The sequence below is a fragment of the Podarcis vaucheri genome, assembly GCF_965113315.1.
Source record: "Podarcis vaucheri genome assembly, chromosome: 13".
Classification (NCBI taxonomy): domain Eukaryota; kingdom Metazoa; phylum Chordata; class Lepidosauria; order Squamata; family Lacertidae; genus Podarcis; species Podarcis vaucheri.
Window position 1 is genome coordinate 48,779,168 of NC_138751.1, and position 14,246 is coordinate 48,793,413.

Here is a 14,246-nt window from a genome sequence, read left to right on the forward strand (position 1 = left end):
GCCGTTTGCACCCCAAAAAGTCCATAAGTAGACCATCGCTTATGCGTGCAATGCGATAGAGCGCTCCTGCGCATGCACACAGATCACACATGCACAAAGCGGCAAACCTAGAAGTAAACACTCCCAGGTTTGCCGCGTTCGTAACCTGAAAAAATACAACATGAAGCAAACACAACTCGACGTATGACAGTATTTTAGATGAACTGCTAATCATCATCATCATAATCAGATCTTAATCACAAGCATTTTCCTTCCTTTCTTTTGCAGATATCTAACAGACTTTGAGCCAATTCAGTGTCTAGGTCGTGGAGGATTTGGAGTAGTGTTTGAAGCCAGAAATAAAGTGGATGACTGCAACTACGCTATTAAAAGAATTCGTCTTCCAAATAGGTGAGTACAGTGGTGCCTCGCAAGACGAAAATAATTCGTTCTGCGAGTCTCTTCGTCTAGCGGTTTTTTCGTCTTGCGAAGCAACCCGATTAGCGCTATTAGCGGTTTAGCGGCTATTAAAGGCTTAGCGGCTAAAAGGCTATTAGCGGCTTAGAAAAAGGGGGGGGAGCGAAAAAAATCTCAAGACTCGCAAGACGTTTTCATCTTGCGAAGCAAGCCCATAGGGAAATTCATCTTGCAAAGCGCATCAAAAAACGGAAAACCCTTTCATCTAGCGGGTTTTTCGTCTTGCGAGGCATTCGTCTTGCGGGGCACCACTGTAAATGTCTTTTATTTTCTAAATAAAAAAATTCCTTCCAGTAGCACCTTAAAGACCAACTAAGTTAGTTCTTGGTATGAGCTTTCGTGTGCATGCACACTTCTTCAGATACACATCTGAAGCTTGGTATGAGCTTTCGTGTGCATGCACACTTTATTTTCTAGTTTCCTTTCTGTGATGCATCTCTAGGTGGCACTGTGGTCCACATGTCAGTCCTACTTGGTCTCATCCTAGGACATGTCTTGCACACCAAAAGAGTTCCTGGGGCATTGTTGAACATTTTCTTGGGTACTTTTTCTCATCCCAACAAAGCAAGAGAAAAAACTGTGTTAATAATAAGTTGCTGCACTTACCTGTTGTTTACAAAGTGTACCTGTAGTGTGGTGTCCACACACCAGAGCATGAGACTCGAAGCAGAATTTTGTCTTTCATAAATTAAAATAACCATGACAGTTAAAAGTCGTTCCAGTTCATCCCCCACAGAGAACTGACTTCTTCTTTAATTTACATTATGACCCTTTCAATTTTAGGGAATTGGCTCGTGAGAAGGTGATGCGGGAAGTAAAAGCATTAGCAAAACTTGAACACCCTTGTATTGTTCGCTATTTCAATGCATGGCTGGAAGCGCCGCCTGAAAGCTGGCAGGAAAGAATGGACAAACTGTGGCTAAAAGACGAAAGGTATCACTTTCAGTTCCTGGAAAGTCTCGGGAAAGTATTATACTTCCCTGGAAAGTATTGTACTCCAACTGCAAGAAATGAGAAAGCTCTATATTTCTGCACTGTAACTTCTAGTTTGTATAAAAATTGTCTATTCTATGAGTCCTTGTTTAGCTATTCCTATCTTCTACCGGATTTGTTTCGCACTAGCTTTTAAAATATAACATGCATGTACTTGGACAGCCTCTCGGCTGGCTCATCTTACTGCTTTGTTTCAAAACTTCTGTTTTTTCTTTATGGGCTTTATGCAAGTACACATACAGGAACTGCAGCTGCACAGGAAACAGGACATGGTCTCAGGCAAATGATGCAACCACCTTGTAGAAGCTAAGCAGGCTTTGGTCTGGCTGGTGCCGGGATGGGAGATTTATCTGAGAACCCCCACTTTGAAATCCATGATGGAAGAAAAGTGAGATGTTAGTACAATAATCAGAGACTTATAGAGCTTAAAAAGGTGGGAGAAAGCACACTTCCTCCCTTTAAGAGAAGTTTCAGAGGAGCATCATGGAGAATTTACTCTTGAGCTTTTGTGGGCTTTTCCCCCTGTAAGTTATTTCTTAGGCCTTCAGTAGCCATGAGAACTGCCTGGCCTTGCATGTACTATGACACCTTTTAAAACTCTCATTGCTATGGGATGAAGGTCCCCAGTCCCCAGGAACAACAAGCCTTTCTTCTTCGGAGAGGAGCAAAGGGTGGTATTGTGCATTTTCCGCCTCAGGTTTACTAAGCAGGCTTGATTAAATAGTACTCTGCACTTTGTTGCTTTGTGGGAATGGGCTTTAAAAACCTGTAATGGCTTTTGGACAGAGATTGTCTCCTGACCCTGATGCTGGCATTTCTGCTTTCTGAGGTTTGAGGCCTTCGAGGTCTGAGACTTCTTTAGTACAACCTTCAGCGCAGCCTGGATTCTCAAATGGGATTCTATCGGCATCATTGACCCTTGTGTGGCGATCGCACAGGGTCCCCGGACGTTTCACCGTCTATTGATCCCTGTGCCACCACTATTTCTCACTGCCACCACCCAGGCCCTACCTGGTACAGTACTGAGTCCAGTTAGGGTTTAAATTGGAACATAAACATCTGTTTATTTATTGCAGTGTAACAAGCGTGTGGTTTCATAAACGGTATCTGTCAATCACATTCATGGGGTGCCTATCCAGACCTATAACTTCCACTACCTGCTCTCACTCAGTAAACCACCTCTCAGATATTTACTTGTCTTCCTAGCCCCTAACTGTTCCTGACTCAGTTTATTTCGCTACACCAACTCAACCTACTCACAAACTCTATCCCAATTCACTCCCACTCCAACCAACCACCCAACTCCCAATGAACTCCTCAACGAACTCCTCCCTTTGCCCCTCCCAGAGCTGGTTTTATAGTCCCTCTGACGCCACCCCCTGGGTCCTGATTAGGTAACCTGTTTAACTGTTTCACCTCCAGCACGCTCATATGTTAACATCACATTACCCTGGCATGACCCAATCTGCTGGCTTTTGGACAGGGTTTGTCTCCTGACCCTGATGCTGGCATTTCTGCTTTCTGAGGGTTGAGGCCTTCGAGTTCTGAGACTTCTTTAGTACAACTTTCAGCACAGCCTGGATTCTCAAATGGGATTCTATCGGCATCATTGACCCTTGTAAGCTCCGTGCATTGTTTGGGCTTGAAGGAATATTGTAAAAACTATGTAGTCAAAGCCCAGGGACTTAGCTGTGACCTAGGCAACCGACAGTGGCTTGGACACTGACTCACAGGGAGAAGGGCAAGCTGAGTCAGTTGCACAACCCACTTACGGACTATCTGAGTCTGAGCACAGATGGAATGACAAGAAGAACATTGAATGAATGTCAAGTGAAGTGATGATTAATATAGAGAAGACAGGAAAAATATTTAAGACATGCCTGCAATGGGCACCATGCCTCTGAATGTGGGAGAATACACCTCTTCATGCACAATGAGCATTTTTGGCTTCCGGGGTTACTGGGACATGGGATCCAAGTATCTCAAAGTGCCCCAAAGTTACCAAGTGGCATCATCTGCACATAACAAGAAGTATAAAAACAATGCTAGTACAGTGGTACCTCGGGTTACATACACTTCAGGTTACAGAAGCTTCAGGTTACAGACTCTGCTAACCCAGAAATAGTACCTCGGGTTAAGAACTTTGCTTCAGGATGAGAACAGAAATGGTGGTGAGGAGGTGCAGCGGCAGCGGAAGGCCCCATTAGCTAAATGGGCTGCTACTTCTTTGTGCAGTAGAAGCTTTCATCCCCTATTTAACCTTGGGGTATGGTACTTTTGAAGGGATGCGGGTGGCGCTGTGGGTTAAACCACAGAGCCTTGGGATTGCCGATCAGAAGGTCGGCGGTTCGAGTCCCCGCAACAGGGTAAGCTCCCGTTGCTCGGTCTCTGCTCCTGCCAACCTAGCAGTTTGAAAGCACGCATTGCAAGTAGATAAATAGGTACCGCTCCGGCGGGAAGGTAAATGGTGTTTCCGTGTGCTGCTCTGGTTCGCCAGAAGGGGCTTAGTCATGCTGGCCACATGACCCGGAGGCTGTACGCCAGCTCCCTCGGCCAGTAAAGTGAGATGAGCGCCGTAACTCCATAGTTGTTTGCGACTGGACCTAACGGTCAGGGGTCCCTTTACATCTATGGTACTTTTGAACTTGTAGAAGCTAGGTACTCAGAAATCATATATGGCTCCACAGGATACATTGCCTTTAGTTGCCCCCGTTGAGTTTGGAACATGCCCTGGATCTGGCTAGCTCCTCCCTGCCTCTTCACTTTTCTGCTTATCAGCCTATTGCTGTTCAGTTGTTTACTACTCAGTGTGGTCTCATCCCTTATAAGTATCTTCTGACATTATTTTGTAACTCCCATTTTCCTGCCTATGTGTCCATCCCTTTATGGAGCTTGGGCTTAACTTGCAGCTGCCTGTTTTAGCCTCTGGCTACCTGTGAACCGCAGTTATGTCTCACAAAACTGCTTTTTTGGGTTGTTATCATTTTGGCAGAATGTTTCAGGCTCTTTGCTCAAGTGCAACTAGTCATCACTTTTTGAATCGGGACTTGGTCCTTCATGCGTTCTTCTCTGACGCTAAGAATGATGTGGAGTGGACAGTCCACATTTTGAACGTTCAAACATTTGGCAAGACAGCACCCTTTTGGTCCATTCTATATGCATGTGTTTGGAATGGTGGTCCCTGTAGTGTCTTCAGCTGACTAGTATTCACTCACCACCAGTAAGCCAGCCAGCTACTCTGCCATATGTGTGCCTGTAAGAAACTTCAAACAAGGCAAGGCAGGTTGCTTACTTGTAAGGAAGATTCTTTGACTGCCTTCTGTTCAGTTACTCCTTCCCCCTGCAGGCTCTCTTTTCGGTTGGTCTTCCAGAAGTGGGTACTTAGGAATGGGAAGGCACTCACTCACCTGCCCAGCAAGGCACAGGCGTAATGTAGTGAACTTCTTTCTCCAGGGAAGGGGTAACAATCTCCCACCATTTTTAGCTTTAGAAGTTTCCAGGATGCTGCTCTGTGGAGCTGCAATTTCTGTATGTGTACCTTTGCAGAAGGCCACTTGAAGAATGTGCGTTACAGGTAAGTAAAGGTAAAGGTACCCCTGCCCGAACGGGCCAGTCTTGACAGACTCTGGGGTTTGTGCGCCCATCTCACATCTATAGGCCGGGGGCCAGCGCTGTCCGGAGACACTTCCGGGTCACGTGGCCAGCGTGACAAAGCTGCATCTGGCGAGCCAGCGCAGCACACGGAACGCCGTTTACCTTCCCGCTGGTAAGCGGTACCTATTTATCTACTTGCACCCGGGGGTGCTTTCGAACTGCTAGGTTGGCAGGCGCTGGGACCGAGCAGCGGGAGCGCACCCCGCCGCGGGGATTCGAACCGCCGACCTTTCGATCGGCAAGCCCTAGGCGCTGAGGCTTTTACCCACAGCGCCACCCGCGTCCCTGCACTTATTTCCAATAGAAGGTGACTACGGCACACTGTAGACTTAGAAATGGCTTATAAGGAATTGACTTACAGGGGAACCTAGAACAGATTGAAGGTTAGGGATAAGCAAACATGGGCTATCTCAAATTTGTTTTTGCATAAAGTAAGTTAAATTTTTGATTGTATTGCTTTTTAAAGAATTACCTGCCCTAGATTCTTTAATAGGGGGAGATTAGAAAAGGGGTGAGGATGAAACCTCATGCTGTGTCCTGTCCAATCAGTGATGTGGTTTTCTGGAACATTTGGTGGTAGGAGTGCCACCTCACAGGGTTCAGGGGACATTCCTTGTTATACTGTCCATAGGTAAAAAAAAAGGTAAAACACTGATGGTTGAAAAAATAATGGTGAAAAAATATTTGATGGTGGTTCCCAGTAGGTGGTGACAGTTTTCTTTATTTTAGTTTAACTTGTTTATACTTCTACAGTATTTTGAGAAAGAAAATCCAAAGCTATGCTGATACTGTTCTTTAGGTAATGCATTTTTAAATGACCAAAAGTTTTGTAATGTTCTGTTCTCCTTTTTTTTTAATTAAGTACTGATTGGCCACTCAGTTCTCCCAGCCCAATGGAAGTGCCATCATTTAAAATTAGAACTGAGCCATTCTCTGCAAAGGAACACATTGAAGTTATTGCTACATCTGTAGAAAGGAAGACCTTGCTTTCTGTTGGGATACCTTGTGGCCAATCGGATTCATCAGAGAGCCAGTTCTCCCCTTTGGAATTCTCTGCCATTGATAACGGAGACTTGAGCCAGTTGGCAGATCCTGTGTCAAACATGCAAGACAGCTTCCTTGCCGACTGTGATATGGAGGGTAGTACTGTTGATGAAAATGATCCTGGAAACTCCTTTGAACTTTGTCTTCCAGCCATGCCAGCAGTGAGAGTGAGGGAGAGGACCTCTTCGTCTATTGTCTTTGAAGACTCCGGTTGTGATAATACTTCTAGTAAAGAAAGTAACACGGACGGCTCACTTGACAATAGCCACTGTGAGGATAAAGCAACAAGCACAAAAGGATCCAGTAACAGGAAGTCCTCTTCCACAAGCCCTTTGTCTGTTTCTCCGCCAAGACCAACGACCTTAAGTCTAGACTTCTCTAAGAACTCTGCACAAAAAGCCATGCCTACCACTCCAAAAGTGTACCTTTACATTCAGATGCAGCTCTGTAGGAAAGAAAACCTCAAAGACTGGATGAACAGAAGATGTACGATAGAGGAGAGAGACAGGACAGATTGCCTGCTGATCTTTCTACAGATAGCAGAAGCTGTTCAGTTTCTGCATGGGAAAGGGTTAATGCATCGGGACCTCAAGGTTTGTACCGGAAAACAACACCGTTGACTATAAACTTTCAGTTCCTTAGCACAAGCTATTTAGGAGTCTGCATGTGCATGCTTGGGAACCCCATGAATTGTGTTCATTGCTCTTTGCCCTTTAAAGGTAAAGGTACCCCTGCCCGTATGGGCCAGTCTTGACAGACTCTAGGGTTGTGCACTCATCTCACTCTAGAGGCCGGGAGCCAGCGCTGTCCGCAGACACTTCCGGGTCACGTGGCCAGCGTGACGAAGCTGCTCTGGCGAGCCAGCGCAGCACATGGAAACACCGTTTACCTTCCCGCTAGTAAGCGGTCCCTATTTATCTACTTGCACCCGGGGGTGCTTTCGAACTGCTAGGTTGGCAGGCGCTGGGACTGAGCAACGGGAGTGCACCCCGCCATGGGGATTCGAACCGCCGACCATGTGATCGGCAAGTCCTAGTCGCTGAGGTTTTGCCCACAGCGCCAGCCGCGTCCCTTTGCCCTTTAGCAGAGTATCAAATGAGGGATTAGTGTGGCTGACCCAGAGTCCAAACTGGGAACTGTAGCACAATGCTCCCACAGTAGTTGCTACATCTTCCATGTGCAACTTCACTCTGTTTGATTTAAGATACAGTGGTACCTCGGGTTACATACGCTTCAGGTTACAGACATTTCAGGTTACAGACTCTGCTAACCCAGAAATAGTGCTTCAGGTTAAGAACTTTGCTTCAGGATGAGAACAGAAATTGTGCTCCAGCAGTGCGGCAGCAGCAGGAGACCCCATTAGCTAAAGTGGTGCTTCAGGTTAAGAACAGTTTCAGGTTAAGAACGAACCTCCGGAACGAATTAAGTACTTAACCCGAGGTACCACTATACAGCTTTTCAAGGAACTGCTGTTCTGACCTGACCTTAAGAAACCATTGTTCTCTTTGAAATATACTTGATAGGATCTGAAGCAGTTGGTTACATCAATTCAGATTTCTTTCTCCATATGATTATTTCTTCTTGTGCATTCTACCTGTGTCAGAGCATCCTTCCTGTTCATTAGTTGTAGATGTGTGTTACACATGCAGCTTAAGCTTTCACTTGTTCCCCTTTGTATATCTTCGCATGTCCCTTCATCCTCTAGCATGTCTATAAACTGAAAAGAATCTGAGGAGTATTTTCGAGGCAGTCTGATTTAAGAGGGAGCTTAGTCAAATTCAGAGTCGACCCATTCAATGCATGCCTTACTTGGTGGGCCTTCACTGAGTAGAACTAAGTTGACTACAATCCCAAAACGTGTAATACCAGGTTCCCCATTTTATTGGGCACTAGAGTATTTGTTTCTGGCTTATGCACTTAAGTAAAAGACCCCTGACCATTAGGTCCAGATGTGGCCAACTCTGTGGTTGCAACCCTCATCTCGCTTTATTGGCCGAGGAAGCCGGCGTACAGCTTCCAGGTCATGTGGCCAGCATGACTAAGCCACTTCTGGTGAACCAGAGCAGCTCACGGAAACGCCATTTACCTTCCCGCCAGAGCGGTACCTATTTATCTACTTGCACTTTGACGTGCTTTCGAACTGCTAGGTTGGCAGGAGCAGGGACCGAGCAACGGGAGCTCACCCCATCGCGGGGATTCGAACCGCTGACCTTCTGATCGGCAAGTCCTAGGCTCTGTGGTTTAACCCATAGCGCTAAGGCCTTAATCTAGTACTTGGGAAAAATATTACGAATGTGTAAGGGTGATGATGAATACACCATGTCCTTGGTTTCTGTCCATTGGTCATGTACCACTTTCAGTGCAGCAGAAGCCATTCAGGCGTCAGAAGGTCCCTTATGGCCAAGAAGCAAACCAAGGCAAAACACTTCTACTAAAAACACTGCAGCTTAAGTGGGAGCAGTGGCAATCATCTTCAGTTGAGAGCATTGTTGATTCCTTTGGTTTCTTCAACCTTTCCAGTTGCCTTCAAGGATCATTGCCCTCCACTGAAGAGAAGGCTATGCAGTCTCAAAGGGATCAGCAATGGCTTTGGCAACTCGGATAACTTTTCCCCTGATCTCCCCCATGCTGCCCCCAGCTGCAGTGGCAGCTTCTTAATGTGAACCACCTTGGGGGTTGACATAAGGCAGAAAGGTGGCGGATGCGCTCTCAAAAGAGGGGGAAAGTTCCTTCAAGGACTTGGTTGCACTTCTGTGAGCTTTAGAGCAGGTACAATCTGGCCTTTGAAACCAAGGAGTTTCAGTCACAGAGCAAACGGCAAGCAGGAGGAAGAGGGAGAAAGGTGTGTGCTTCTCACCTCACTTCCCCTATCCTTGTTTGGCATAATTCTGCCACTGTGGGACACTCTGCTTCTGCTTTACACCTGTAAAGTGTGCCACCACCGCTTCTATTTTATTTTTAAGCTATTGTCCTGCAGCAAAGTCAACAGAATCTTCAGGATGGCTTTCAGATCAGCACATGTGTGTTTTACGTTTTGGATAAACAAAGGCTATCTTTCACAAATGTTGTAGGTAAAGCTAAAGGGACCCCTGACCATTAGGTCCAGTCGTGACTGACTCTGGGGTTGCAGTGCTCATCTTGCTTTACTGGCCGAGGGAGCCGGCGTACAGCTTCCGGGTCATGTGGCCAGCATGACTAAGCCGCTTCTGGCGAACCAGAGCAGCGCATGGAAACGCCGTTTACCTTCCCGCCGGAGCGGTACCTAATTATCTACTTGCACTTTGACATGCTTTCGAACTGCTAGGTTGGCAGGAACGTGGACCAAGCAACGGGAGCTCACCCCATCGCAGGGTTTCAAACCGCCGACCTTCTGATCGGCAAGTCCTAGGCTCTGTGGTTTAACCCACAGTCCCACCCACGTCCCAAATGTTGTAGGGCTCAGCAAATTAGGAAAATGTATTGACACAGTTGAACAGGACCTGCTAGATGTGGACAGCAAGCTAGGTCTTACTTAATATATTGACTTGGTCCTCCATGTGCTCACTCGATCTGTTTTTCTTCTAGCCCTCCAACATATTTTTCACAATGGATGACATAGTAAAAGTTGGGGATTTCGGACTCGTGACTGAAATGGACCAAGACGAAGAAGACAACTCTGTTCTAACACCAATGCCAGCTTATGACAGGCACACGGGGCAAGTTGGGACCAAGCTCTACATGAGCCCAGAACAGGTGCGCCTTATGCCTTGGTTTTAATCAGCAGAGCTAAATGCCACTTTAATTTTTAAAACCTAGATGCTAGAGTAGCTTATTGACTGTAAATATGAACTGTGAACCAAGAAGCTGTTGGTTTTTTTAAAATCTTGTACAAGCTGACTAAGTGACATTGGACAAACAACTCTTTTCCCCAGTCTTAGCACTCCTCTACAATATGGGAATAGGGACCTCCAGGTATAAGGCGGTAAATAAAATCAGATAATAATAATAATAATAATAATAATAATAATAATAATAATAATAATATTTCTGTTCCATTCTACAAGGTTGTAGTGAGGACTGCTGAGAGTGTATGTAGCCTTTTCAGGCTTTAAATATTATATTGGCTTTCATTACATTCATTGGTGGCTGGTTTTTAAAAATTCTGTACACTGGAGAATCATATAACTTCAACTTTTTGTAAATGTAGAATAATGTTTTAAAATATTTCTGGGTGTCATTACGTGTTTTCAGACAGTTGTTGTTGTTTAGTCGTGTCCGACTCTTCGTGACCCCATGGACCAGAGCACGCCCGTCTTCCACTGCCTCCCGCAGTTTGGTCACGCTAATGTTAGCAGCTTCGAGAACACTGTCCAACCATCTCGTCCTCTGTCATCCCCTTCTCCTTGTGCCCTCAATCTTTCCCAACATCAGGGTCTTTACCAGGGAGTCTTCTCTTCTCATGAGGTGGCCAAAGTATTGGAGCCTCGGCTTCAGGATCTGTCCTTCCAGTGAGCACTGTATAGGGTGTCAAGGAACAGTTATTTGCAAGTGTGGCCTGCAATAAAACATTGCAGTGTGAAGTGCCCGTTTCCTGTCCAGCCAGCCACGCCCTCTTGCATTATAGTCCATCCTGTCCCTGCTATCCGTTCACCCTTCAAGGGACTCTTAATGGATGCGCTGTCCTCATTGGTCTGTTTTGAGCTGGAGTCCCTTAGGGTTCTTTCTAAAGATGCTTATCTCTGCAGCCTCATGGGACCCCTGAACATCCCATTCTCTTCTCGGTTGGTGCCGCTTGGTTACAGTTTATTAGAGGGAGGGGTTACTGTTGCGAATAACATTTTATTCGAAAATACACACCATTCATGGGTTGGTGTATATGTGTGAAAGAGTTTCCCACATTCCTCAGTATTGTTGCATGTATTAGTTGGCTGCTGTTATGAAGTAGATTTTTGAGTTACAGGCATAGTAAGTCTGTACCATTTTCATGCTCTTCAACTAATTGTGGTGTCTTACAATGAAATTATTATCCATTAACGTTTATTAAAACCAGCTAAAGATGATTAGATATCAGCTGATACACAGTTCGCTCCAGTTCTGTATATTTTGTTGGGTTTGGTCAGAGACAGGTGTAGGAAGGAATAATTGTGGCCTGTATGAGTTCAAAAGATCCAATTGCTTGACCATCACTTTTTTTGTCTTGAATTCTCTAGGTCTATGGAAACGCTTATTCACACAAAGTGGATATCTTTTCTTTGGGGCTGATCTTGTTTGAGCTCCTTTACCCTTTCAGCACTCAAATGGAGAGAGTCAGGGTAGGTACCTCCTCCTAGAAGATATCCTTATCTCTTCCCAGTGAGAAAGTAGATTTTAGCTTAGTAATAAGATAAAAGTTGGGTGTGCAAAATAGTACTGGCATGGAGTTGTGGGTTTATAATATCGCTTGAGAAGCAAACTAAATACACCTTGGGTGTTCTGGAGACACTGTAGGCAGGGACACCCGTAAAAGTATGTTGCCATGTAGATTGTAAGGTAAAGGTAAAGGGACCCCTGACCATTAGGTCCAGTCATGGCCGACTCTGGGGTTACAGTGCTCATCTCGCTTTATTGGCCAAGGGAGCCAGCGTACAGCTTCCGGGTCATGTGGCCAGCATGACTAAGCCCCTTCTGGCAAACCAGAGCAGCGCACGGAAACACTGTTTACCTTTCCGCTGGAGCGGTACCTATTCATCTACTTGCAGTGGTGTGCTTTCGAAGTCCTAGGCTCTGTGGTTTAACCCACAGCGCCACCCTGAATCCAAGTTGGGGCTGGTTTTCATATCAGTTTTTTGTATTGCACACTTTTGAAAGCTTGTACAATATAAAGGGAATGGTGGTTGCAATACCTATTTTGGGAAGCTTTCTTGCATCAGAAGCAAGATGTGATCTCTCCACCATCACCACCCCAAAATAAGCAGCATAACAGTGGGCCTTTGCTCTGGTAATTGATGGGCTTGATTTTGTAAATTATTCTTTTTAAAATATGTTCGTCCACTAAAGGGAAACCTCCAAATGTTACATATAAAAGGGATACGAGCTTCCATGGAACCTGAAATGTGTACCAAGCCCAAAAGCATTCAATTGGGGGGGGGGGAGAGACTGGATCCAGCACACTGCCTGCTCCCCCCCTTCATTAAACAGCTCTCCTGGGCTGGCCGTCCATAAAATTGTAGAGTTGGGTGCACCTAGGGGTCATCTGGTCCAACCCCTTATAAAGCAGGAATCTGAACTACAGCATCCATGGCAGTTACTGTGACCACCTATTGGCGGTCAAATGAACTGCAAAGTGTGATGACACCTTACATTTTTATGTATCCAGGACACAAGGGTCAGCAACCTTTTTCAGCCGTGGGCCGGTCCACCGTCCCTCAGACCATGTGGGGGGTCGGACTATATTTTGGAAGGGAAAAAAACTGAATTCCTATGCCCCACAAATAACCCAGAGATGCATTTTAAATAAAAGGACACATTCTACTCATGTAAAAACACGCTGACTCCCGGACTGTCCGTGGGCCGGATTGAGAAGGCGATTGGGCCACATCCAGCCCACGGGCCTTAAGTTGCCTATCCCTGATCTAGGAAGACCTAAAATAACTGGAGTATTTTAATACAACTGTGCAGATAGAAATGTTCATGATTTCTATAATTTCTCTATACCGTGAAATATTTGCTATTTCAGTAGCAGGGCAGACCCTTTGGCACACAGAATTACAAAATTTCCAGCTGACAGGCCCTACTCTGATGGTTTTCAATCTAAAACTCAATGTGTGATGGGATAAATAACAGAGGTAGTGCTATAACAACAATAATAAATTTATTACTTATACCCTGCCTACCTGGCTGGGCCTCCCCAGCCACTCTGGGCAGCTCCCAACAGAATATTAAAAACATAATAAAACATCAAACATTAAAAACTTCCCTAAACAGGGCTGCCTTCAGGTGTCTTCTAAAAGTCAGATAGTTCTTTATTTTCTTGACATCTGATGGGAGGGCGTTCCACAGGGCGGGTGCCACTACCGAGAAGGCCCTCTGCCTGGTTCCCTGTAACCTCACTTCTCGCAGGGAGGAAACCGCCAGAAGGCCCTCAGCACTGCTAGAAATGCGGGGGAGCTTACATGGTTTTAGGATATGCATGATTCTGTGGAAAGTGTGATTTCTGCTTTTGTTATCTAAAGAAGTACAGTTCAGGGCTTCAAGCTAAAGCAAGTGTATGGCTTGTAAAGAGCAATGTTTCAAATGACAATACAGAGGCTTAATTTTTTTTTCTTGTTACAGACATTGAGCGAAGTAAGGAATTTGACTTTCCCTCCACTCTTCATTCAGAAATATCCACAGGAGGTAAGTTTTCATATAACTTTGGTCTGGTTGTGTGGTTTATTTTCAAACTTTGCTTGGATTATAATTTTAAGCTGTGGATTTTTTTTCTATCTTGGGGGATAACATTTTAACAAGCCGAAATAAATAATGGTGGTGCATCACTTCATTAGAAAATTCACATGTCTTATTGTGATTTCAAAAGGGAACGATTTTTATCATGACGTCAATTGATGTTAATGAAAGAAGTCCATAAGATAATTAAAGTTGAAAGGAATTCCATTGCATCTTATTTGGGCTTCATTTCTGGTTTATGCTTGCTCTCCTAACATTAGTACTGTGTGTCGTTAAATCATTTATTCAAGACTGGCACCACGTTAAAAGGAATGTATTTTGTCCACCCTTTTATTTGCTATGCACAAGCAACCCAGTCCTTTTAATTACAAATTAAGTATTCCCAGTCACATGCTTATGTAGTCAAAACTGCACCAGCCACACACAAGAGAGGAATTATCAGTAGACTTAGGTTGGCCTTAAGGTACAAAACCTCTGCAGGAAAAAGTAAGTGGGCATATAATAAACTATTTTTAAATGCTGCCTATAGAAATAAGTGGAGAAATCCACGATATTAATTTAACAGGGGCTAGGTACCACGGTGTCCACACAACACCCAAATAACCCAAAAGTTAGAAGCATCGGCTCTCCTTAATATTAATTAAATCAATTTGTGTGGGTTCCACAAGCAGTTTTCTATCTTAGCTTCAGAGATA

The 14,246-nt window shown here is 45.0% G+C and overlaps 1 protein-coding gene across 2 annotated transcripts in view; it reads left to right on the forward strand.

The window, feature by feature from the left end:
- Positions 1-14,246, forward strand: part of EIF2AK3 (eukaryotic translation initiation factor 2 alpha kinase 3) — a 42,887-nt gene that overhangs the window by 26,643 nt on the left and 1,998 nt on the right. For both annotated transcript variants that reach the window (XM_082194734.1, XM_082194733.1), the window contains exons 11-16: positions 268-390; positions 1,240-1,389; positions 5,966-6,740; positions 9,712-9,879; positions 11,337-11,438; positions 13,438-13,500. In XM_082194734.1, coding sequence (XP_082050860.1) covers positions 268-390; positions 1,240-1,389; positions 5,966-6,740; positions 9,712-9,879; positions 11,337-11,438; positions 13,438-13,500 — 1,381 coding nt within the window. The remainder of the gene's footprint in view (positions 1-267; positions 391-1,239; positions 1,390-5,965; positions 6,741-9,711; positions 9,880-11,336; positions 11,439-13,437; positions 13,501-14,246) is intronic.